Below are 26,453 nucleotides of genomic sequence, written 5' to 3' on the forward strand. Positions count from 1 at the left end.
TTCATGGTAAGGCAAATGCTTTTTATTAGATACAAATTAATTTGATGAATGCACTATGGAAAGACCAAGCTAAATTAATCACACTAATTGCATGCTAAACTTGGTAATGGTGTAATAGTAATGCTGTATAAACTCCAGTAATGTAGGCTAATCCAAGTAAAATTGCAGCTACTACTAGTAAGCAGTTTCTATGTACCTCAGTTTGCCAAAAATCAGAACCTGACAAATTGGCATTACCTACTTTTTTCCTTTTTCTTACCATTTGTCCAGGATATTAACTTCAAATGCAAAATTTCTATTTGAGAATGCTTTCTTTCAGGGCTTTCCGTATACATACAAATCTGAGGCATCAGTGAAGAAAATTTCAGCTTCTAGAAATAAATTAAGATAGAGCAGAAAGCTGCAGATTTCTTCCCATGCCTTCTTCCTGCACATAGCACTGTGGATGCCCTCAACTGCTTTAATTATGATATATCTAACGTATTTCATAATTCTTAATTTTGACATTCACCCATGATAATTTTAAACATTTGGAATAATATTAGAAACTATTTAATGAGTCATCATTACCTTCAGTCTTTCAAGAGAACACGATTTCTGCTGACGGAGCATAACAAAATTCAAAATCCTCCTTTTGAGAAGAGTAGCAACTAAAAGAAGTTCCAGTACAACACATGACATTAAGTGTAAGCCCTACAAGCAGTCAGATTCCCAGATTCTTTACACTCATGTTTACAACACATCCATTTTACAATACAGCCTGTATTCAAACAATTTAAAGTTTGAGCTGCAAATCACCATTTTGTGCCAATTTTTGAAAAAGTGTTAAACTGCGGAGGCTAGATTCTCGTTCACCATCCTTCCACAAAATAATGAGGTGGTCAGCAGAGCATGTAGCCAATCCCAGTTCACCAAAATACAGGAACATCTGCAATGAAACAACTATTATTACCATAATGCTTGCACAAGATGGTCAACTTGTTTAATTATTTAGTGCACAGCTGAACTAAACAAACATATGTATCTGAAATGGCTCTGCTTATAAATAGGAATACAAAATTACATACTGTATGTTAGAGATGCCATAAAATTGCTACACAAAACCAAACTCTTTAGTCATTTAATACTGAAAGATCTCAGTCTAAAAAAAGCAGTGAAGCCTTACAGATAAGGAAATTAAAGGACAGAATTCTGAAGAAGCTTGTTTCAAGTAAGCAGTACAAGAGTGAATTACTTGCATGAACTCTGATCTGGTTTCTTGGGAACAGAACACTATCCCCCCTCCCCCCTGCAACACAGCAGAATACTAGCAGCAGACCTGGAAAGACCAAACAGCTGTGACAGACACAGGCCTAGTCACACAGAGGAAGTCAAGAAACACAATACTGAAGCGAAGTACAGCACCAGTGGAAGGGTTTTGCAAGACCAATGGAGCTGACTAATCATGAGTTAAACACATGACTTCTGAGATCTTCACAAGACTGCCTAAAATTAACCACTAACTGCAGTTCAACGTGACAGCCAATGGAACCAGTGATGTCACTATGGCCAGTTTGTTAAAGGGATCTGTCTGGAGGAAGCACTCAGGCCAAAGCCTACCTGCCCTGGGAATGGTCACTTAATAGCTACAGGGTTCCAGTAGACATAGTCTGCCAAGTCTTCATCTTGGCCATCACATTTCATCACCACTCCACATTTTCTTTCTCGACAGCTCCCGTCTTCCCAGAGTTTAAAAAACCCCAAAATTTTCCGTATGTTGAACATTGCAGGAAATCACATCCACCATCATCTCCATTACTCCTTTGCTCTGCATCTCAGCCAAGACCCAACATTTGCCTCTCACCTTCTTTGTGTCACTTGCTGAATTACACACTATGCCCTCTTGCTTAGATAGCAACCTTCCAAGTGGATAAGACCCTCTCCAACAGTTTTTCAAAAGACAGATGGCAGAAAGGGAAAGACAGCTTTGAAGAAACCCCTTTAGCAGAAAGGTTCACCTTAGCTATTAAAGAAAAGCTTTCAGGTTTTAGCAACAGTAGTCTGAAATCCAGTCTGTCTCATGAATGCTTGTGAGCAAAGCTACTCCAGAACCACATCATCCCCTTCTAACTGCTCTTCCCCCTGCTCCTGCCAAGAATGTATGTAGAAGTCCACTGTAACTAAGTGCTTTGTTGCCCCAATAAGTTGTGACAGAAAAGTGTGGAGGGAAAATGCCATTTAAAACAAACACACACTATTTTAGGCAGACTGAAGCATGGAATAATACTGGTAGTACTGCTTAAGTTAAAAAAAGACCTCTTTAATGCTCACAGCACAGAGGGCTAAGCAATTACTCTGCGTGTTTTGGTTTGGGTATTTTTTTTGTAGGAGCCCTTCTTTAGATTGTAAACTTAAGATGAAATCTGGGTCATGTACATGGTTCCCAGCTGTATTGTCTGCAGTCTCTAAGTGAAGCCAAATACTCTGTCAGATTATCTCTAACATTTATGTGCAAACACAGCCATCAGGCATCAGTGAGCAAGTAAATTGTCATTAGAATATTAAATCAGTGTGTATTACTGTTTTCACACTGCACTAAAGATACAACAAAATGTGCTCCTAGCCTCCAGAGCCCAACAGTCAAAAAGTACATTTCAAAAAACACTGTCAAATTTATGTTACTTACTAACATTCACTTTTTCTCACTCTTACTAAAGCTGACCTACCTGCACAGCTGATGAATGACCAATCAAATCACCAACCAGATCCAAGAAATACACAGGTGTATTCTCCTGCATCTTCTTAGCAGCTTGGTTTGCCTGCTTGTTTGCCCTTCCAAATCCCCACATGTTGAAAAACCCTGAGAGGGGAAAAAAATCTCTTATTTTGACAAAAATCACAAATACCATTTATTTCTTCCAGCTAAAGAGAGAATTACAAAAGCCACATAAAATCTAAAAGCAGGACTCACTGTGTGGCAGACAGAAGCACTGTACTGTGCAGCCCTTTAGCATCTTATTATTATAATAATTATAATCAAGATTATTCATCTTGAGGGAAGAATGAAACAAAGCTACTTGTCCCACTTCATGTAATTTAGAAAACATGCTGAATTACACACCTGGATAACGCAATACACAGATTTAGGAACAAATACAAAGACTTCCTAAAAGAATGAACTGAACAGCAAAAGTAGATGCAGGACAAGTTAGTGCGGGTGTTTATCTTTGCTCTGCCCTCCTAAATTGTTACTTGTGCAAAGAGCACAAAAATGAGGCGCCAATCTCCCTTCTGTATGTTCTGCACTACAGCATCTAAGTGCCAGTCCATTGCCTCCTTCCTTCAGCAAAAATTATCAGCAAATGTGGAGTGTAAAGACAGTACTCCACATGTTCCATTTAGATTGCACAAAAGTACGCAGCCACAGCCCCCAGAACTGTGTAACAGCACTGAAACTAGTAAGAAGGCTGGGTTCTGTTGACAATGCAATTCAGACTTTATTCCCAATCCTTCTTTCAGTGCTATCAGCACATAAAACTACAATTGTGCTAAACTTGGTGCAAGGGAGATAACTGGTGAGATGAACAGCTTCTCAGTGGATCCGTAGAATAAAAACAGTGCAAATCAACAGCAGTATCTCCCTAAGGTTTTTTCCAGACATCTTGATTCATAGGATGTATAAATTTCTAATGTGAAACCAAATACCACTTGTCACTATGCAAATCAACCTGTCATCAGCAATGCTGAAGATAGAATAGTCCTGAAAAAGTGTTTCTAAGTCAACCCAGGCAGCAAAAATACATTTTCAAAAGTTAACAACAAGAGATGAATAGCTAGGTAAACAAGATACACCAGGAAAATTACTCACACCTTGAATAAAAAAAATTCCTACAGAAAAGCAACAGTCTGTTGCTGCTCCCAGTCCTTGATACAAATTATATTGTCCACGGCACCTGCTGAAGACCACAACTGCCAGTGTGCAGGGGAGCTTGGTCAAAGAGTAGCAAGTACTACAAAGGAACTGTTATTACTCAAGCATAAGAATGAAATACACAAGAGATGGAAGCAGGATCAGGCCATTTGAAATTAATATAGAGAGGCTGTAAGAGTAAATAAAAATGAGACAAGGAAGGTCAAGACCCATCTGGAATTACAACTGGTCAAGGGTGTCAAAGACAACAAGGGCTTCCTCAAATACATCAAGAATAAAATGAAAACTAAGGAAAATGTGGACTTGTTACTAAATGGAGGGAGGGACCCTGTAGACCAGAATGCAGACAAGTCAGGTACTGCACTTCACTTCTGTCTTCAGTGATAAGACCAGCCCTCAGTATTCTCTGATCCAGCAGACCAGGGTAATGCTGGAAGAAAGACTTTTCCTGTGGTCAAGGAGGATTAGGTTAGAACCCATCTACGCAAACCTGACATTCACAAGTCCATGGGCCCTGAGTGGATGCATCCACAAGTGCTGAGAGAGCTGGTGGACACCATTGCAAGGTTGCTCATGATCATCTTTAAGAGGTCATGGAGATCAGGAGAGGTGCTGAGGACTAGAAGAAAGCAAATGTCACCCTGGTTTTCCAAAGGGGCAAGAAGGAGGGTCTAGGAAACTACCAGCTAGTCAGCCACACCTCAATTCCTGAAAAAGTAACAGAACATTTCATTCTGGAGACCATCTCTATCTACATGGATGAAAAGATGATGAATAGGCAGTATGGGTTCAATAAAGGTAAGTCATGTTAGACCAACCTAATTACCTTCTACAATGAAACAACTACTTGGATGGATGACGGGAAAGTAGTCTGTTGTCTAGGGGAAAGTAGTGCATATTGTCTACTTAACTTCAGCCGGGATCTCAACACTGTATCTCACAACATCCTCATAGACATACTCAGGGATGTGGGCTGGATGAATAGACAGTGAGGTGGATCAAAAACTGGCTGAACAACAGATCCCAGTGGGCCAAAATCAGTGGCACAGTTGGAGCCCTGTTACTGGTGGAGTCCTCCAAGGTTCAATACTGGGCCCAGAACTGTTTCACTTGTTTATCCTTGACTTGTAAAAGGTGGAATGTGCCTCCTCAGCAAATTCACTGGGAAGACAAAGTTGGGAGGAATGGCCAACACTCTGGAGTACTGTGCAGCCCTTCAGAAGGACCTCACCAGTTTGGAGATGGGCAGAGAAAACCATCTGAAAGTCAAGAAAGGCAAATGAAGAGTCCTGCACCTGGGGAGGAACAGCCCCAGGCACCTGCTGGGGAGCAGCTCTGCAGAGAAGGACCTGGGGGTCCTGGTGTCCATGAGCCAGCAGCATGACCAAGAATGCCAATGGTATCCTGGGGTGCATTAGGAAGAACATTGCCAGCAGGTGATGGAAGGTGATCCTGCCCCTGTATGCAGCCCTAGCAAGGTCTCCCCTGGAGAGTGTCCAGTTCTGGACTCCTCAGAACAAGCAAGCAGGTCAAGCAGAACGCTGCAAAAATTATGAGAGGACTGGAGCTGGACAGGCTGAGGACAGTGGGCCTGATCAGCCTTGAGAGGGGACCTCATCAATGTCTATCAGTATCTGAAGGGAGGTATCAAGACAATGGACCAGACTCTTCTCAGAGGCGCTGAGTAATAGGACAAGAGGCATTGGGCAGACACTGATGCACAGGAAGTTCCACCTGAATAAGAGGATGAACTTCTTTACTGTGTGGGTGACTGAACACCAGAACAGGTTGCCCAGCGGTTGTGTAGTCTCCCTCACTGGGAATACTCTAGAACCATGTGGACACAATCCTGTGCCATGTGCTCCATGTGCTCCTGTTTGAGCAGGGAGGTTATACCACATGACTCAGTGTAGAATCTTTCAACCTTATCCATTCTGTGATTCTGTGAATATCTATACTTGGGGAAAATGCTCCCTGTAACATAATCAACTAGCTCTGAGGACTGCAGTGCCCAGAGGCAGTATGTGAGCTTGGATACAGCTTCAAACCAAGTCCCAGTATAATTCCAAGTTCAAAGAGGAGAGGTGGAAAACTTCTTTGCTGCCAGCTGCTTATCTGCAGCTTTTGTCACAAAGTCCTGCAGTTACTTATTCTTGTATGGTAAAGAATCCAGTACTGTCTGGGACAAGGAGGAAAGGATCAAGGTTTGTCAGGTGGTTTTTTTTAACCGTCTCATACAACTGTAAACTGTAAGTAAGCTTTATGGCACAGCATTGCTTCAGCTGGACCTTTTAGCATCCCAAATCAGATGTTGGAGGATTTGAACACACACGCTCTCTTCAGTTTCCCTCCCACACCTGTAATCAGTTGGTTAAACAAAAGACATTATCTCTCTTTAAAAAACCTGAAAGCTTCTCTATTCCTATGTGGTGAATACTGGATTTTTAAATGTTCCTTTCACTCCTCACTACTAGCAAACCTGTTGGAACTGGTTCAGCTGGCAGCTGCTGCTTTTCTCTGAGTTCCCAAATGCGCACACTGCCATCTTCTGAACAGGAGATCAGCTGCCTGTAAAAACAGTTGATAAGCAACACTGTCATGGACACTTACCTGTGCAAATCATCTTGTGATGCTTCTATGAAAGAGACAGTAAGTGCCTCAGGTTTACTAGAACTCTTAAATGTAGCAGGGTGTACAGATGTTCCACAGAAAACAAATTTCATTAGTAGCAGAAGGATAATAGATGTTTAGAGTAAGTGGAAAAATAAACCTTTTCAGCTCCATATTAAAAGCATACAGCTATGTAACCCAAAACACAACCAGTCTAGGCTCTGAAAACACAGTTCCTCTAACTGGTTTCTGTAAGTTTACGTTCATTAAGCAAAATCCTATTTTTTCTTACAGAAAAATAATGAAAGGAAATGTACTCTGTTTCATTACATTTAGAACAGCTTAGAACACATGCATTTATAAGACCAAGACCTCAGTTTTTATCTTCTGGAAGATTTTTCCCCATTGAACAAGAACATAACAGGATCTAATACTATTATCTATAGTATATTATAGCATATACATATATATGAAGCAACTTGTCCAAATTGTATGTCAAAACAAATTCCAGCTAGAAACTCTGCACTAAGAAACAAAAACTGCAAGTTATTAATTTTTGTTAAAACATTTCAAGTATTATAAAATATTTAATGAAAAATATATTCTGAATATGCTATATACCTTTGCCTTCCAGAAGTAAAATGCCATTAAGCTATATTTTCACAATACAGAAAAAAGTGCTTCATCAAATCTGATTTTGAAAATAGTCAAGATATTTTCAGCCTGTGTACCAGTAATACTGGAATATAGGTTTTCCCATTGAATTACAATGACAAATTTTCCAAAATCAGATCAACAAGCTCTACCTAATAAAAGCAGCTCAAACTGAAAATCAAGTCCCTGCCCTGGAAACCCAATGTAGCTTTGCAGTCTGTCACTAGCCACCCTTTTCTTTATTGCATTAAAAAAATGTACTATTCTGTACCTGTTTGGAAGCTTCTCAATGTGCAGCACAGAGGAGTCATGAGCAGTTCTCTGGCAGGCAATCACACGCTTCATTTGGAGATTATATACGTATATGCCTTTCCCAACAGCAGCAAAAACGCACTGGAAAGAAAATTCAATAGAGCAACTTACAGAAACAGATACTGAAAGATCACCTTGCATATAATGGATTTCCCATGATACTATGACCTAGCTTGCTTCCATCCTCATGTTACTGCTTTACCCCAAACATATGAAATTAGCAAATTATAAAAAGAGATGGATTTTTTAAAAGTAAATGTGGAATATAATTTTATATTCTAAGCAGTAATTTTTAGATTGTCCTTTTATCCTGTTCCTCACAGTCTAATCAGAAACTAAGGATATTAACCAATTAATACATTTCTGTAATTAAATGCTTATGTTCTTACAGTAAAATAATGTCCCATGCTTTGAAAAACTCTTGTTTTATCAATAAAACTTAAGGTTTATTCTTAGCTGAAGATAAAGATAGATAAAGAGACCTTGCTCAAGCATTTGAGTTCCACTTAATTCAGAAAAGGAACTCTCTCATAGTAAAGTATTACACAATACTGCATCTTGCATCCAATGCTCTTCTTAAAAAGACTGCAGGCATTCCATCTCATAACCATCATGACCCAAAGACATCAGAAACAGATCCTTGGACTTGGACCACTTCACATCTTTTGATGAACTTAAAAGAGGACAAGTGTACAATCCTGTGTATGTACACATGATTAATATTCAGCACCAGAGAAGAGTGCAAAATGTTTCCATTCAGTAAATGTTTGCAGTTTTGAACATGCCTTGTTTAGTGCTCTCGAACACTTCTCTAGCCAGCAGCCAGCTTCCCTTTACACAACCCAAACATTATTATCTCATACACAATTCACACTACACATCTGTCAACATTCTGTACAACTTGTAACCTACGGTCTTTTGACTAAGGTTTCCTATATATATTCATCAGTGTTTTGACATTGTTCAAAACTCTCTGTTCAGGTTTTTATTCTTTTTTTTTTCTCTTATGTGTATCTGTTGTGGGAGCACTGAAACTGAACAGATTTCTGATACCACCACTACCAAATCAAGACAAAAAAACAAACCGCTGAGTCTATTATCCTAGTTTTGCATAAGGTTCAAATTCAATGGCCTTCCACATAACTCTTCCACCTTGAACCATACAATATTAGAGCTTTGCAAAATATGCTCTTCATGGAGCATTCTTCTTTTATCACAAGCCCTGGCAAAATCCTGGTCATCTCAAAATCCAAGAAAACAAAACATAAGAAGAATAAATTGTACAGTTCCATTAACAGGCAAGCTAAACACACATATACCATGACAGCAGATACACTCCTTAGCACTGTTTCCTAGTTTTGAAAACCTTTACCATTCCATTTGTTTCTGAATCATGTTTTGCCTACAAGTCAGTGTCAAACTAGACAAGTGTATCTTCTCCAGCTACCTGACTACCAAGTCTGGAAAGCAGAGAAAACATATATTTTACAGTTATTTATATTTTACCTATTTTTTTAACATGAAGAACAGTGTTCTGCTTTGAGGTAGCACATAACAAAATAATATCTTAGACAAATACATTTCTACACCACCCTTCAAGTTCCTTAAGAAGCTTTACAATACAGACAGCACTACCTTAAATGCACCTTTTATTTTGCCGCGTTTAAGAACACTAGATCCACCTGTTCTTCCCATCATTCAAAACTCTCACAATGAAAAAAAAGAAAATCACAGCAATTTATTTAGTTCAGTTCCGTGCATGGAAGAAAGCCTTCAGCAGCCCCTGATTCCACACTGAATGTTTTGACAACTTCTGTCCTTCCTCAAATTCTTACCTACTCCCTTAAAATACATAATATGTAGCCTTCAAGTATGGAATCTGTGTTTTGAAGCCAAATTACAGAACTACCCTAAATAAAATTAACTTTTGGCTCATTGATAACAAAACCACTGGAAATCTCATCTTTGAAGGCAACTACATCTTTTTTAGCCCCCCAGATCCCACAGTATTTCTCTCTCCAGGGTTTTAGGAAAGTTCTATTCAGAAAGAGGCAAATGCATCCGGCAACTATTTGGTCCTTACCCTATATTCAGGCTTTTATACAGCTTTTATTTTGTTACAGCTTATACATCTGAATCCATTTCCAAGAATCTCTTCTTAAACATTCTCAATAACTGACCTACATTCCCCAAACAAAATCCCACTTATTTTGCCACATTTAATTTAATGTTGGTAACATTTCACAAAATTAAATATCAACCTGAGTATTTTTAGTATTTGATGTATCATAACTGAGTTACAACTAAGTATTCTGACCAAGAACTTATCTCTAAAGCATGAATATAGTAGACAGGCTCTTGGAAACATATTTGAGTATACAATTCTGTATAGTCCACCTGAACAGAAAGCACAATACTGATTTAGTATTTAAGCATAGACATATGCCTGCTCTAAAATAGTACCCCATAGTATTCTTATAGTAACCTCAGCTGTAACTGCTCAAACAGGTGTATTACTGGGAAAACTGTATTTCCAGAGGCTGGAAAACAAAAGATGCATGCCATTATACACACACCCATATTTATTTTTCTCTAGTGGTACTGTAAACAAGTAATAAATCTTTGTTAGTCAAAATGAAATGCTGTTCTTACAGTCCATTATGTTAGTTTCCACACCATCAACATATTAAACCCTTCATATAAGTCAACAGCCAATCTTTTATATAAAATAGCTGTGCATATTTAAAAGAGGCTTTTCATATTAAAACAAGGAAACTGAAAATATAAACCACTTAGTATTCAGTGGTAAAACCACCCTAGCTTACTTAAAGTAATTTACTCTGAAGCTTTTTACCTCATCGTCAGATGTCAAGTGTTGAACTGAAGATTCATGTGGGCTTTGGGATAACTTTATTTCTGTTTGTACATCTGGATGGACAGAGGAGTCCCAGAAGTTGCACTCAGATGCCTGCTTTGTCCAGTCAAGTGCATCCCAAACTATTAACTCACCTATGTAAGAACCTGTCACAAAAGTCAAATCTGAAGGAAAAAAACCACACATAGAAATCTCATATTAAAAAAATAAATTTCACACAAAACTACAACCCTAGCTAGAAAGGGAAGACAGCCCATTTATGTGTAAAGCTATGTAGAATGTGCGGTGCATAACTGACTGGACAAAAATATCTCTCTTTGAGTAAATACTCATCTAATTACCTGATATAGCTCAGACAAGCTCTTACGTAAAATTAGAATTAGGAAGGAGAACATTCACTGGCCACAGTGCACGGCACAGAGTTGCAAAGGTAAAGAACACCACCAGAAGTGTGTACAAATATCTGAACTTCATTTCTACATACAAAGCCTTTCTATTCCTTGGAAAAGCAGGTGTACAGACATCCCACACACACAGCTAAGTATGTCTTTGCCATAAATAGATATACTAATCAAAAATCAAATGAATGAGTTAATGACAATATTGAAGTAGTGGCTGATGACTTTATCACACATGGAAAGGAACTTCTACAACAGTATTTAATGCAGATAGCATGTCATCTTTTGAAGCCAAACACTGCTTGCCTTTCATAATCAAAAAGGAGAAAATAATGGCAACAGTTAAGCTCAGAAACATGTACCACAGAATCCAAGTTTTCTTTTTTCCAGCCTCCTGTTACCTGTGTAACACAGCCCCTTTGTGCCAGGCAGACCCAAGGATTAATACACACTCTCTTCCCCCAGCAATAATACATTTTCCTGGCTATGGAGTGCTCCATAAAAAAAAAAAAACTCACAGGGAACAAAAGAGTACAAAGGGTTGATATTTGCATCAGAGCAGACAGAATTTCAGTATTACCCTTATGAGCAGCATAGATCATATCGGCTTCCAGACCTTCTCTACAGAGGACCTATATGCAGGCTCACATCTGCAAACTCGAAATCTCCAGTTACCTTAGGACTACAACTGCAAGAGCCATGGCATCGTGTATCTCATTTTAAGAATAAGAAGGAACAAGACAAAAAATGTAGCATTTTTAACTTTCACAACAGAAAGACCAAGAGTTCCATTTCCATCAATGACATGAACACTTCTACATTACAATTTGCCTGGTTTCGTTTCATTACAAATCCATAAACAAAGGAATTATATTTTGTCATAGAGATATACCTTTGCAGCTACACAAAAAGGTACATCCATTGGTTACTAAGTTTTACTCCAGTTAAAACTTTGGTTCAAATAAAAAATCCATAGGTGAAATATCCCACTGGTAACTAACAAAACCAGTAACATTATAAAATTACTCTTACCATTAACACTGATTAATGATGAAATGTTATCCTGATGGTCAACAAGGCGCTTTACTTCAAGGATATTCCAAACTTCAGACCCATTGTTAGAAGCACTCAACCTAAAAATTACTTCAAAGATAGCAAAATTGTCAAAATAAACTTTTTCATTTGGAATAAGATGGAGCTATGCCTAAATAAAACAACATTTTCAGAGATATAAATTAAGCATTTTAAGTCAGACCATGTAAGAGCCACTTGTGATCACTCATAACATCAAGAAACAGGAAGCACTTACTTCAGTGTTACCATTAAGGCCTCTTAACCACAGCAAATATAGGATAAAACACTTCAGCCTAGTAACTCTCAAATTCAGAAAACTGGTCAAACCCAGAAGTGAAAAATATCAGACTCTATGGATATGTTACTAAAAGTGAAATAAGTTTCTTCAGGACTCATCTGTCTGAAATATTAATATTCAAAAACAATGCAATATCCTCTAGTACGGCAACCAATATAGTCAGAAATTAAGACTTTATTTTAATCAGGCTTGTCATTTCTTTTCTATCTCAAGGGTACTACAAAAGCTACTCATTAGAGCTTTGGATAGTTAGAGATTTTCAATACCTCATACTTCAGATCCCAGGATATGGAGGCTCTAGAGAATCTGAGTATCTGACAGCTCAGATAAGCAATTCCAGACCTTCTCCAGAAGAATAAATGTCAACTGCTGCAAACAGATCTGTGGACAGGTCAGGTGGCACTAACCCTGAGGGAGCTGATGGAAGAGCTCACCAAGCTAATCTCCATCATTTATCATAGTCAGGAAGGTTCCAGTCAAATAGAGGCTGGCCAATGCGATGCCCATCTACACAACTGGTTGTAGGAAGGACTGAGGGAACCACAGGCCTGTCAGCTGAACCTCAGTGCCAGAGAAAGTGATGAAACAAATTATCTTGAGTGTGATCACACAGCGCACACAGGAATCAGACAGTGTCGGTTTAAGAAAAACAGGTCCTACTTGATCAACATGAGCCAGTGGGTGCCAAGGTGGCTCAGGCCAGTGGCATCCTGGCCTGTGTCAACAACAGTGTGTCCAGCAGGACCAGGGCAGTGTTTGTCCCCTTGTACTTCATACTGGTGAGGCCACAACAGCCACTGGAGGTGACACCTCCAGTTCTGTGTTCAGTTCTGGGTCCCTTATGACAAGAAAGATACTCAGGTGCTGGAATGTGTCCAAAGAACACCAACAAAGCTGGTGAAGGGTCTGGAATACAAGTCTTATGAGAAGAGAGCTTGGGTTGTTTAGCATGGAGTAAAGGGAGACCTTTCACTTCCTACACCTACATAAGAGCAGGTCATGGCAAAATGGGCATTGGCCTCTTCTCACAGGCCACAAGTCACAGGAGAAAAGGAAGTGGCCTCAAGCTGTTCAAGGGGAGGTTCAGGTTGGACATAAGGAAGAATTTCTTCATTGAAAGGTGTCCTGGTTTGTCAGATAAGCTTGTATTCTATTTGCCATCTGTTGGAAGTTGGGCAGGTTTATTATCTCTTCCAAGAATGATGGTTTACTCCAAAGAGGTAATCGTTTGTTAATGGGCCATTGACTGGCTCACTGCAGGCCTGGTAACATTACACCATCCCATTGTGAGATGCTCCACCCAGAGGGGGAAGCCAAGCACTCTTTTATTGTATAAAGTGGTACCTTTTTGGGAGACAGAGCAGCTCTCTCTTTGTGGGATTCCCAGAGAAGCAGCTCCTTCGGCAGGATTCCCAGAGAAGTGGCCGCTTCACTGGATTCCCAGAGAGACAGCTCTTTTTTTTTTTTTTCTCTGCTGGATTCCCAGAGGAAGACCAGCCCAACTGCCACCAGATCTTCAGAGAAAACTATACCCTTCTAAAGATCACCACTTCAGCTGCAATTCATCAGCCACTGCAAGAGGAGCAGCTATCATTTCAACTGGACTACTACCAACACCCCGAATCCTCAGGGTGTCAGGTTGTGGACTTTATCACTAGTTTTGTTTGTACCAATTGCATTTGCCTTTTTAAATTGTTATTTAGTTTCTCCTAGTAAAGAATTGTTACTCCCATTCCCATATCTTTGCCTGAGAGCCTTTTAATTCAAAAATCCTGGTAATTCGGAGGGAGGGGGTTTACCTTCTCCATTGCACAGGAGGCTTTTGCCCTCCTTCACAGACTCCTGTCTTGTCAAACCAAGACAAAAGGGTAGTCAGGCATTGAAATGGCTTGCCCAGGAATGTGGAGGACTAAGCATCCTGAAGGTGTACTGGATATGGTACTTAGTTCTATGCTAGTTGGCAAAGTGCTGATTGGCCAAAGTTTAGACTCAATGATCTTGGAGATCTTTTCCAATCTTAATGATTCTATGATTCTAAATATAGAAAAGTTTTGTTTTGTATGTCATGCATATTTCTAAAAAATTCTCAAGTAAGATTAGCATAGTCTCCTGTTTGTCAATGGTGAAAGAAAAAAATGTTGCTGACCACACCCTAATACCATTTACTTTTCCTATACAATTCTAGCAGAATGCTCTGCACACATATCTCTGATAAGCAGCTGTTAAGGAGGAGCACGAACACTGGAAAATGCAAGATACTCACTTAGCTCTTTGCCAACTGCTGCTGCAACACAATTTTTGGGCAACTCAACCAAAGCACTGATACCTTTGAAAAAAGAGGTAAAAGGATATTAACTGATTATAAGAAAACACAACAAACAGCTAATTCCTTATTAACAAAATTTTTAACAATCTTTCCACTTATCAAAACCAAAGTCTATTGCCTGAATTTAAACAGCATCAGAAATTAACATATTATCTCAAACAGAGGCAAGGTCAGGAGTTTTGGTGCTGAATCAAGCAGAATTTTGAACACCAAACTTGTGGTGAAGCTGAAAGGAAATCATATTTTTATTTTAAATACAATTAAGATATTTATGTTCTAATGCTGGACAGTATTAAAAACACAATGACAATTATTGAGGCTCTAAATACAGGCAGTACCAAAATTATTAGATACTGATCCTACCTCAAGTATGCAGAATTCTAAAATAATGTGCAGAGCAAGATGAAAAAGAATAAAACATATGATAAAATACCCAGCTTCCTATCATCTTTCTTTCTTCATCCTGCACAGAATTTCCCCACCCTGTGCCAAAGAACCATCAGAGGAAAATTCCCCAAGGAATAAACAACCTCTTTCCCCACAAAAGTCAGAGATTAGGACAGAAGAGAGAGCTCATGCCATACATTCCATTATTCCTTCTACCAAAGTTTCAATAGCACTTCATACTAGGCACCACTGTCCAACTGGTATTTAGCATGATATTTCGTAGTGAATCAAAAGATGTATTAATATCCTCAAGGATTCAGAAGGCTTTGCCTACCACTACTCTATTCTATGACAAAAATAAGGCAAATATCAGTTCCACCTTTGAATGTGACTCAGAGCTTTGTAAGCAAGTAAGCATCTTGGTAAAGTATAGCAATAGCATGCAACAATTTTCTTCACATTGACAGATAATACAGAAGTTTTTTAACAGAAAAGTATGACAGTCATTTCTGATTATTATATAACTATCAAAACATGCATTTTCTACATCAGAAGTACTGATTCTTAACAATAAAAAAGTAATCTTTACTGTTCTACTATTACAAAGCTTCACTTAGAAATATAATAAAACTCCCACTCAATCACACAAAAAGCCAATCAAAGGATCTGGTACATGTTACAGCAAACACAAAAATCAGCATCTGAGCTCTAGCCCTGTAGAACAAAATAACGTACAGTTACTGAGATCTGAGATACTCTAAAATTCAAACAACACAGAACATTAAAAACAGTCTTAGTTCGGAAACTATTAAATCTGACATTTAAAAAAATAAAGAGTGGCTCTAATACATAATGTTATTGTTAGAATTAAAATGAATTTTCCAATTGGTTTTGCATCATTATACAGATCCATTTTACTTGCACTTTAACAGCTATAATGAGTCATTTCCATTTTTACCTGCATCAGTAAGATGACTGGTCTTACACAAGAGATCTAAATTTTGGTTCCAAACACATAGATCACTCCCTCCAGACAACCATACATTCAGTCTTTGAAGAACTGTCAAACACTGCAGAACAAAAATCAGATATATTTCTCCTGCAAAAGTTCTTCAGGGAATTTCTCAGTGAAATTATCATGAGCTTTAGTTAGATAAATCTGTAAGTACTATGAAATACAGTATCAAGGTCTCTGAGAAATACATATTTAATTACATACTAATATGTTAAATTTTTCATCAAGAGTGTAAAACCTTTAAATGTTGTAGGTCGCCTTTTCCGACACAGTAGTAAAACCAAGTCACAGCACTACCTTTGATCTACATTCTTTCAAAAAGAAAACTGAGGTATATAAGAGTTCCAATAAAAGTTAAGAATTATGCCCACTTCTCAGCCACTCATTATGTACCTATTCTTAAATAAAGCAATGCTATTCATTCTAACACACCTGCCCACATGACCCATAAGCCAGACATAACAGCTTAATGTATAAAACAAAACAACAGACATTCACAGGTTTTCCTCAGTACCTTCACAGTAGAATGGAAACATGACACTTTTCGAACCTGTCTGCCACTAGCGCAGTCCCAAACCTGTCTTTATTTATTAAGGAAACTGAGAGGTTTCTATGTATCCTAAATGTAAATGCTCTTTTGGTAACTAAATGACAGATTAGGAAAGAGGTAGGCAGAGACTCAAGTCTCCTAAACCCTGACAGTCTTCTCAATATGGCCTAAACTATATATTCATAAAGGCCCATTATGGATTTTTTTTTTTTTTTTGTGCCAAGGGTTGTATCTACAAAAACTAGTCAAACCCCTGTGTAATACAATTACACCTAATGGGTATTGGTAGGCATTAAGTTTTGAGATGGGCTGTAGCCTGTGTCAGTGCTATCTCTAGAAGTAAAAACACAAAAAGCCCATAGAATTTTAAATTCTCTCCAGATCAAAGGATACAATAACTGTTCTGTCAGCTGATGCTGTTATAATAAAATCTGTTTTTTCTTCAGTAACATCTGATGAAGAAAATGGTGCTATAGCTGTAATTTTATGTGTGTGCCCATGAAGTTCATAAAGTTTTTCTCCAGTCTGAAAAAAAAAAAAATGGAAAATTAAGGTTGAAATAAAAAAATGCCTACAAGTAGCACAAAATATAGGTATTAAATGACTTTTTAAAGCAAGAATTACTATGAGTGTAAAATTCTTCCTTTCTAAAGACTTTTAAGAATTTTCTACTTACTACCTCAGTACGTTCAAGATCTTAAATTAAATAACATACTATGAGTAAGTTTAAAGAAGTAGAACATAATGCAAATTATTCTCCAAGTAAAAAACCACTAAAAGCCCTTAAGAACAAAATTCTGTATTAAACTCATTTACTTTTAAGGCAAAGATTGGCTAATCATCCTTCTTAATAAATACTATAGCAATTCAAATTTGTTGACAAACCCTTACTTGAATTTTTTTTTTTTTTAATCTTAAGTATTGGAAAAACCTGACCTATATTTATGGCCAACCTCCTGCCAGATTTATTTACTATGCACATTATCTACAGATTCAAGGGGGTGCTTTAGACAACTACAGCTACTTCCACTAACATTTTAGTTAAATGGTAAAACTCTACAAACAAACATGCAGAAGAAACATACAGCAAAAATACAGGGTAATTTTAACTGCAAACTTCTTGACAGATGGGGATCAATGTTTTAAATTAAAAGTACAAAGATTTGCTTTAACAAACAAAATAGAAGTCCCACAGAAGTAGAAAATGGAACTCAGTTCATAAAGCTGGCTATCCAAATGAGTTTTAAATTCACAAGCTGTTCAGAATACTGGGCATATATATTCACACACATGGGTTTTAATAGTAAAATCCCTTTACTTTTCCAAATTATAGAATTATAAAATTATAAAAGGTCCTCAAAGCCAGCAAAGCACTAGCAGAAACTGCTCAAAAGAAAAGTTCCAAGTCTCTTATTCTGATCATTATAAATGTCACATAAATTTTTTCAGAATATTTAAAATAAAATTTAAAATCTGCAATTTTTGTTTCCTCAATTGGAAGTTTGATACACTGTAGACCCTTCAGGCTTCTTTCTAAACAATGTATACTAGACTTCCTTAACCTAGGTCTAATCCTCATTGGTTCTCTACAGTTTTGTCAATTATATGGAGAAACAGAGCAGTAAAGCAAAACAGCAGGTGTCACACTTAGAGAGCACTATTTGTATGATAAAACTAATGTCTTCTTAAGGTTTTCAAAAGTTCTAAAAAAGTTTTTATCACAGCAAGAAACTAAGGGCCAGTTCGTCATGAAATGTTTAAATCCTACTGACTTTGGTATATTTTAAATACAATTTTTTTGATAGCTCTCCATTAATCAATCATCCTAAAGAGGTATTACTAATAGAAATACTGAAATGTATTTAAATCTTACATGTATATAAAAATCCTGGCAAGTCTGGGATCTTGCTACATATTTGATGAGTTACTAGTCAGCATTTCAGCATTTACAGGAAACACAGAATAAACTTTCAAAGAGTAATTAAAGTCACAACCTCATACACACTTCCGCTTTTAAACAGAAAATCACTTTCAAACAGTAGCTCTGAAGCAATTCTTATTTATTCCACTTTTTTCGCTCCTAGACATTTCCACCCCTTCTCTACAACTTCTACCTTGTCCAGAGCACACAAGCCTCTTCTAAAATAGACAGCTAACCTGAGCATTCCACAGAAATACGATTCCATCATCTCCTGCAGATGCAAACCTGAAAAAAAACAAACCAAAGAACCATAACAAAATGAAAACTTCATTATAGCGTAATATAATGGAAAAGCAGTAAATATTTATGGAAGTAAAAATGCTTACAAAGATATATCAGATTCAGTCTTTAAAGAATAAACATGTATTTGTAAATCCTAATTACAGTTTCTAAACTGAAATAGTATATTTAAATAGGTGATTATCAGCATATACCTAATATAAGAACAGGACTTAAGAATTCCAATAGTGTTATAAAAAAGCATCTTCATGGGTCACCTCAGTCTTTTCCAGTCATGATCGCCATCATCTATAACCTTGTCTGTTTCCTGAAGGAGCAAGAAATGGTCAAATGATCAACAAAAAAATCTATTCTTAAAATGTGTTATGAACTCTGTTTAATTTAATATGTCTAATTCTAGAGTATTACTTGCAATTTTATCTCAGTCCAGTTTTTGGCAGACTCTTGCTGGGGCTTAGCCTTCTTTAGTGATCTTACAATCAATATGAGCCTTACGTCATATTTAAAAAGTACAAGAGCAAAGAAGAAAAAAAACAAAAAAAAAAAAACAACCAGCTTTCTGTTACATTCATAGAGGATTTATTTAGTATCTTCAAAAACCAATATGAGAAAATTTTCCACTCACTGGTTTTAGCTGAGCCACTGAGAAAACAAGAAAATCCTTCTGTAAAATTCTCACTAAGATGATATTATCTAAAGACCTGAAGCGTGAAACTTGGCTTACAATAGTTGACAAAAAGCACACAATGGAATAGCTGCAGAAACTAAACAAAAACATTTCAGAAGCTGAGTAACAATACTAGTCTTACTAAAAAGAATCAAGTGAAAAATATTGTGTGTTTAACAATATAGAAAATACCATATCCTTGATAAATAAAATTTAGGATTACTGCCAGTAACAACTGAAACAACTCTATTAAACTCCTCAAACTCTCAGAATACTAACCACCTATGCAATTCACTCGTTATCCATATGCTATTTCATAACCTATCTTAAACATCGCCAATAAGGCTTTAGTTTTACAATGATTATCATAATTTTAGCTTTAGTAATTTACCTGCCTCCAAATAAGAGAGTCCAAAATGGTAAAAGATTTCTTTTTATAAGACTTCATGTGCAAGCTAAGAATACTGTGGTGTTTCTATAAAGATGAATTACACATATTCACTTTACATTTGAGAAAAATATACTTTGATAAAGGATTATTTTACTAACTTGCCTGGGGAAAAAAAAAGACTGAAGAAAACACAGAAGATTCTTCCATTTGAATGCATGAAACTTTCCTCACATAGATATATGTATTTTTATGACATTTAAAATAAAAACCAGCAAGATAAAAATCTTCCATGGAGTCTTCTGTGAAATTTTATTTTTATACATATATAGATATATGTAACATTAGAAAATAAGATTCTGTGGGCATTTCTGAACTGGAAGACACCACTAGCATGGTCACTTCCAATCAATGTACATGGGGAGGGAGACAACCTTCCTTCATTAAACACCTGCTGTCCACTGCAAGGATATAAAACAAACTCTTGGTCATATTAACTTCATGCAGTGTATTGATGGCTATATTAGAATTTCCCTTCTGTGTCTAATCTGTAAAAGATATAAACTACTAAAGCTCCTTAACAGAGATAATCTTGTCTATTACTTATATTCTTAGTCACTAGACATTTTCTAATTCTCCACATCAGTCAAGAGTCACTACATTTTATAACTAAATAAAGACTCCACAACCTTATTTTTAAGGAAGAAAATTATTTCTTCTCTCATAAAATTATATTAAATTAAAGAACATGCAAGGTAAATTTAGAGAAAACTAAAATAGAAACTAGGTTGTAATGTACAATTGTTATAATTCATTCTCTCAGTCACACTTCCTAAGTGATAAAAGAAAATAAAATTACTTCATCTTAGGCAAATTTCCAGTTTTTGGATAACTCTGTCCTCAGAAGATAGATAACAGTCTTCAGAAGTTACAGACAGAGATTGTTAGGAAGTATACAGAAACGTGCATATATCTGAAACCTGAAGGAGAGAAACAAAGAAACTATCAGGTTTCAAACAAGTATAGCAAGTTGAACCAGATCAAACTGGAAGAGACTTTTAATGCAGAGGTTAGGCATATGGTGACTTGTGCTAAGTAGTCATTCTGAATAAAGTAGCTAAAAACTTTAAAATTTGCAAAGCTAAGAAAACTGCATTAACTAAAGCTCAAGTGAATTTAGCACTACAGCATCAAAAGAAAGTGCAACAAAAGATCAGAAAGAAAGGAAAAGCAACACTCGTTGCTGAAGATGTCATGTCCAATTGCTACAGCACATCTGTAGGAGTCTACTACACTCTTTCATAGAACCAGTAGGTAAAGCAACAGCTATCCTCAATTCTGAAACATAAAACACATGCATCCTGTTAGAACAGCAGCAGGTAGTACTGCATATTGTCCTGTGAGAATCTATGCATGTACAGAAGGCAGCACTCAGACCAGGAACAGACTGAAAAAGAACAGCTGAATTAGCTAAAGGAGATTTTTACAAACAAATGAATCTTTACTGAGAAACGTAACATTATCACCATCATTTTCTCATTAAAGTATTACTTAAAAGAGAAACCAAAAGATACAGTAACATAGCAAGAAAAGGGAGTATACATCCCTTGACTTAACACCAGTTTTTCCAGCTCTCACCCCGCAAAAGTAAAAAGACAGGATTAAAATGTTACTACATTTTTACAAACATATTGCCAAGGACATTGTGAAACAATTTGAAATGGCATTTCATACCTGCAATCATCTATTTGCACTAGAAATCGCACTATATCTTGATGGCCTTTCAATACAAGGAGCTCCGTGTAAGGATTCTGTATTTGTTCTTCACCAATTGTCTGTACAGAGGATTTCTAAAATTCATAAAAAAGGAAGTTAATTTATTTTGTACTAATGCAATTATTTTCATCAGGTCTTCACAATGTCTAACAATCTACATACAGATCCACGTGTAAAGTTTCTGAAATACCATTTTGCCTTAAAGAAAATCACTATAAAATAATAATTTTGTTATTTCATGTAAATAACAGCTTTCTATAGTATGTATTTAAATTACAATATAGCATTTTCTTTTCAACAAAAACATTTTGTACTGATTTAATCGTTGATACAGTGAGACTTGAAAACCCAGCTCAGTTATAAGCTGTCATGTGAAGCCAGCTTCATGACTGAATACACCATACATTCAGTTTTTCATTAAAGTACACCTCTTACGAGATGGCTGTGAAACTCTCATATCTTTCATCTACTGTTCAATTTTAAAATCCTATATAAAGACAACATATTTAAAACAGATAAGGACAAATGCTGTTCTGTTCCATAATATACAAATCACCCGATGGTACTCTATTCAAAAAATACCAAAGCAAACTGCTTAAAAAAACATAGAGAATGATTAATCATTTTATAGAACAGCATCTGCAATTACCCCCAACTAGACTATTAATTAAAAGAACAATCAATCACTTGGAGCAAGCTGATCACTAGGCAGGGTCAATAAAATACTGCATAGAACTGCATTTTCAAGGCAGAATGGTTCTGCCAATCTCAATCATCATTTCATTTCAAGACAACTTTTTTCTAATTTAGATCTTAAACATTCTGAAACAACTTGTCAGGTTGTTTGGTTTTTTTTTGTTAACCATCTAAATAGCTCAGTGGTTACTCAGTGACAATACCCTCTCCCCTTAGATTTATCTTACACAACAGTCAACATCATACTATTTCCAAGACTCTCCTCTCTTTGAGAACTTCAATAGAATGTACACTGTAAAAAGAGCAGCTGCAGAATGCTGTACACCCAGCACATGACAGGTAACACCACATGAAACACAAACATGTTATCCTCAGAAAGTTGAACTTTTTCTTGCAGGATCAATAAATTATTTTCTATTACTTTGATATTGATACTATGACAATATTCTTCAGAAACTAAGAATGACACTGTTAATAAATATGGATAGAAAGAAACCTGTTTTTTTAAATGAAGAGTTATTAATTTTTAAATTAAGCTCTTGTGATTTTATCTTGATTTTGTGCTACCTGATGCATTTCATGAAGCAACTGTTCCTCATTTTTTGCAATCACATGAGAACAGCAGTTCTACTTTAAAATAATACAAATAGAATATGCATGGCTGTAATAACAAATTAAATAACACGGAGTTCACCCATTATAAGCTAATCATAACATTTCTCTAAAAAAATGTGTGTTCTAAAAACCCTAAGGAAATCTCAGTATAGCAATACTACAATCAGAAAACATACATTAAGAAAAAAATTTTAACACCATTCTGAAAGTCTCAGAATTTGTATCATTAACACCCCAAATCTACAGTCTGATGTTGCTTCCTGTTCAATACAAGACAGTGTTATTTCTTTTGAACAACATGTCTAATCTTAATTCTAACAAGGCCTGTGAATACTAAAAGGTACAGTGCTTATAAGGTACTTATGCATGAGAACAAAATAATATATTTTTCCCAATAAAAGTCATAAAACAAGTTATGCTGTCTTCAGATCTTCATTGATATTTACCCAAGTGTTGGGTTACATGAGTGTTCTTTCTCTGAAGAAATCTATTTTTCTATACAAAGTACTAACTGGACTCTCCTGTAGCAATCAAGTTTTTGGAGGTAAAAGCTGAATATTGATGTTAATGGAATCTATTCCCAACATGCATATTTTTATGCATGACCTGTAAGCAACATTACAGTAATCAGAAAAAAAAATTCACCTCATCCTCAAAACTTCCCAAGATGTGAAGCATTTACAAAGTGAGATTTTCAAAAGCTATTAATGAAAAACATAAGATAAGAGAGTACACAGGAAAACTGAACTATGGACCATGGAGCATGACAGATTAGCTCCTATGGACCACGATGCCCCTGCACTTGAGTGCTCCCACCAGCAGAGCCACCCTGCCTAAGACGAACACCATGGCTGCCCAGCAAGTGAAAAAATTCTGATTCCACAGTTAAAAAAAAAAAAATAAAAAAAAATAAAAAAAAAAAATGGGTAAGGAGACTTTTCCATTTCACAAATTTAGACTTAGGACAGCTTTGCCACAGGCCCCCTCTATTCACCCAGTGCAATGCCATTCTCTAACACAACTGTCTGAAGTGACACCACAGGAAACAAACACTGTAAATCCACAGCCCACACACTGCATGTTACATCATGCAGCAGGGGAAAAGTCTAGGGACTAACCCTCAGCAATACTTGTTCTTCAGATTTTTACCTGAGAAGCAAAATTATTACTGTCATTCCACAACTCTGTGAGAGCAAAACAATGAGGAAAGAAGCCCTGTGGATTGGATTTAACCAAGGTATGAAAAGCAGAATGGAAGAAGTGGGCCATACCTTGATTTGTGCTCATGCTTTTTTAAATCACAGTATATAAATCAAAGCCAGAGTCTAAACTTTGGAGAGGGACACACAACAATGCGGTTTCTAGCGCATCTTAGAAAACTGCATTGTATTTCCTATCCCCTTCTAAAAACAACTGCACACAAGCCTGCAAATGTGACTGCAATCCAACTGGCATTTTGACTGATGACAAAAGTCAGAGGTATTTCCACACATTCCAACCTGGTGCAGATACAAATTAAGTACAGATCTTTAAAGTCAACCATAACACTGGCATAACTTGCTCACAAACAGCAGCTGAAAAATAATTATTTCGTCATACTTGCCTAGACTACAAAAGCACGAAGTGCATGGAGCACAGCAATACTTTAATTAACTCTTGTTAAATCCATGCTGAGAACTTCAGCAGAGTCTTAGAGACATGAAAACTCCAGAAATCTCTCCCTCTAATCCAGTAACGTTACTTTTAATCTGAGCAGCAGCAAGGATGTCAGTGTATAGTGCACTCCATAACAAAGTATATTTCATGGATGAGGTACTAAGAAGAAATGCTGGAAAACTACTACAAACTACTGTGACACGTAAATAACAACTTACTGCCTATAACTTACATTATTGACCTCAGTGTCCTGACAGCAAGACTTGCAAGAGCTGCATGAAACACACCATAACTCCCGCAAAGCAGGAGCTTAGCTCAGTCGTTCTGCTGTTCACAGAGTCAATTTGGTTGGGAAACACGTTTGAGATGGAGCCCAGCCTATGATAAACATCACCTTGTCAACTAGACCACGTCCAGTCCTTAAACACCTCAAAGGATGGTGATTTCACTGCCTCCGTTAGCACTCCATTCCAATATCCAATCACTGTTTCTGTGTAGAAATTATCTCTGATGCTCAGCCTGAATCTCCCCCGGTGCGGCTGGAGACGGTGTCCTCATCCTGTCGCTGGTTGCTTGCGACAAGACACCAACCCCCAGGACTAACCCCTCTTTCAGGTAGTTGGAGAGAGTGGTAAGATCTCCCCTGAGCCTCCTTTTTCCCAAGATAAACCCAAACAACTAATCCTTTTCCCTCCTTTTTCCCCAAGATAAACCCAGCCGAGCCCTCTCAAGGACTCCACACAGGACTTGCGCTCCAAGCCCTGCACCCCGACACGCTCCAGCACCTCAATGTCCCCCTCGAACTGCAGCCCTAGACACAGTGAGGTTCGCCTCTGTGCTTCCCCAGCTGCCCCGTTGCTCTCCGTAACCCGTTCTATCGGCCCGACCGCCTCGCAGGCCGCGACCCGGCCCGGAGCACGACCCATCCCGGGGCCAAGACCCGCCCAGCGGGAAAGGCCGCGGCCCGGCGCCTCCCGACAGCACCAGCCCCAAGCGCCGGGCTGCCCGGGGGCCGGCTCACCCACCTCGGCCGAGCCCTGCGGCTCGCGGCCGCCGCCGATCAGCCAGCGCAGCATGGCGGCGGCGGCGGCAGCGCCCGCCGCACCGGCAGCCCGCGCAATCGAGCGCCGCGCCCGCGGGCGGCGCCGCGCGCGGCATGAGCAGTCGATCGCCGAGGCGCCGCGCCGTGAGGGCCGTCCCGGGTGTTCCGCGCGGCTTCGCACGGCGGGAAAGTGAAATATTTACCGGCCTGAAATATATACTGAAACATACTGAAATATATACTGTCTTCCGGCCTCAGAGAACACTTTTGCTATTACCTTCTACCGTATTGCATATTAGCACATTACAGTTATTGCCATTGTATTGTGACGGTCTCCAATTGTTTTCTGAAGTGGAATGAGCACCAAAATATTTCCCAAGTAGCAGATTTCCCTTGGCTGTGGCTGTTCCCATCCTCCCCCGCTGAGGTCTTCGATGCTTCTGTCAGGCGAGCCCGCCTGAGTGACAGTGCTGCTCCGGCGCTGCCCTCACAAATCGCAGAGCCGAGTGGCTGGGCTGGAAGGGACTTCAGGTTCTTCTAGTTACAGCTTCTCTACCATGGGCAGCGTGAAAAACGCTTGGTTTTAAAATTTTAAAAGTTTAGTAATGATAAAATGTTTATAAAAATAATAATACAATTAGAGTAATAAAATATAGAGTTAGGACAATTACGAGACAATAAAAAGCAAAGAATTACTGACGTACGGATGCTCTCGGACACTAAGTCATGAAAAGCATCCCTTGTGAACAAAGGAATAACCTTAAAAGCAATAGCCTGTTGCATATTTCTATATCTCATACATGATGCATAAATTCCTTGCAAATTAAGAACTTTTCTGTTTTTTGTCAACTTCTCCTTAATCCTGTTGGTTCCACAAAGATGGAGAGAAGGTGGAAGAATGTTTGTCTTTTCTGATAAGGAGGTTGTAATTTTTATGGGCCCCCTTAGCTGACATCTCTGTGTGAAGAGTTTCTTGATTATCT

At 37.8% G+C, this 26,453-nt stretch overlaps 1 protein-coding gene across 3 annotated transcripts; it reads right to left on the reverse strand.

The window, feature by feature from the left end:
• Positions 1–25,542, reverse strand: WDR41 (WD repeat domain 41). 3 transcript variants are annotated; one of them, XM_085567082.1, is made up of 14 exons: positions 25,454–25,542; positions 21,420–21,535; positions 18,825–18,937; positions 18,567–18,615; positions 16,803–16,934; positions 16,374–16,436; positions 15,803–15,914; positions 14,395–14,457; positions 11,792–11,902; positions 10,341–10,525; positions 7,446–7,567; positions 6,390–6,478; positions 2,706–2,839; positions 1–928 (listed from the first exon to the last, which is right to left on the reverse strand). In XM_085567082.1, exons 3-14 carry the CDS (start codon positions 18,878–18,880, stop codon positions 776–778), a joined length of 1,269 nt encoding a protein of 422 aa, XP_085423208.1. In that variant the 5' UTR covers positions 18,881–18,937; positions 21,420–21,535; positions 25,454–25,542; the 3' UTR covers positions 1–775. The 3 variants fall into 3 exon arrangements, with proteins under 3 accessions (XP_085423208.1, XP_021387513.3, XP_085423209.1); XM_021531838.3 differs by lacking the exon at positions 18,825–18,937; XM_085567083.1 differs by lacking the exons at positions 18,825–18,937; positions 25,454–25,542 and adding an exon at positions 25,214–25,394.
• Positions 25,543–26,453: the final 911 nt, after the last annotated feature.

Source organism: Lonchura striata, chromosome Z, assembly GCF_050655825.1.
Source record: "Lonchura striata isolate lonStrDom1 chromosome Z, ASM5065582v1, whole genome shotgun sequence".
Taxonomy (NCBI): domain Eukaryota; kingdom Metazoa; phylum Chordata; class Aves; order Passeriformes; family Estrildidae; genus Lonchura; species Lonchura striata.

Excerpts from the sequence above, each read along its gene's own strand:
- WDR41 (XM_085567083.1), bottom strand. The coding sequence starts at position 25,354 with ATGGGTCGTGCTCCGGGCCGGGTCGCGGCCTGCGAGGCGGTCGGGCCG. Across the intron at positions 21,536-25,213 it reads AGTTCGAGGGGGACATTGAG|AAATCCTCTGTACAGACAAT; the intron begins GTGCTGGAGCGT and ends TATGAATTTTAG. Across the intron at positions 16,935-18,566 it reads TATTTCTGTGGAATGCTCAG|ACTGGAGAAAAACTTTATGA; the intron begins GTTAGCTGTCTA and ends TTTTTTTTTCAG.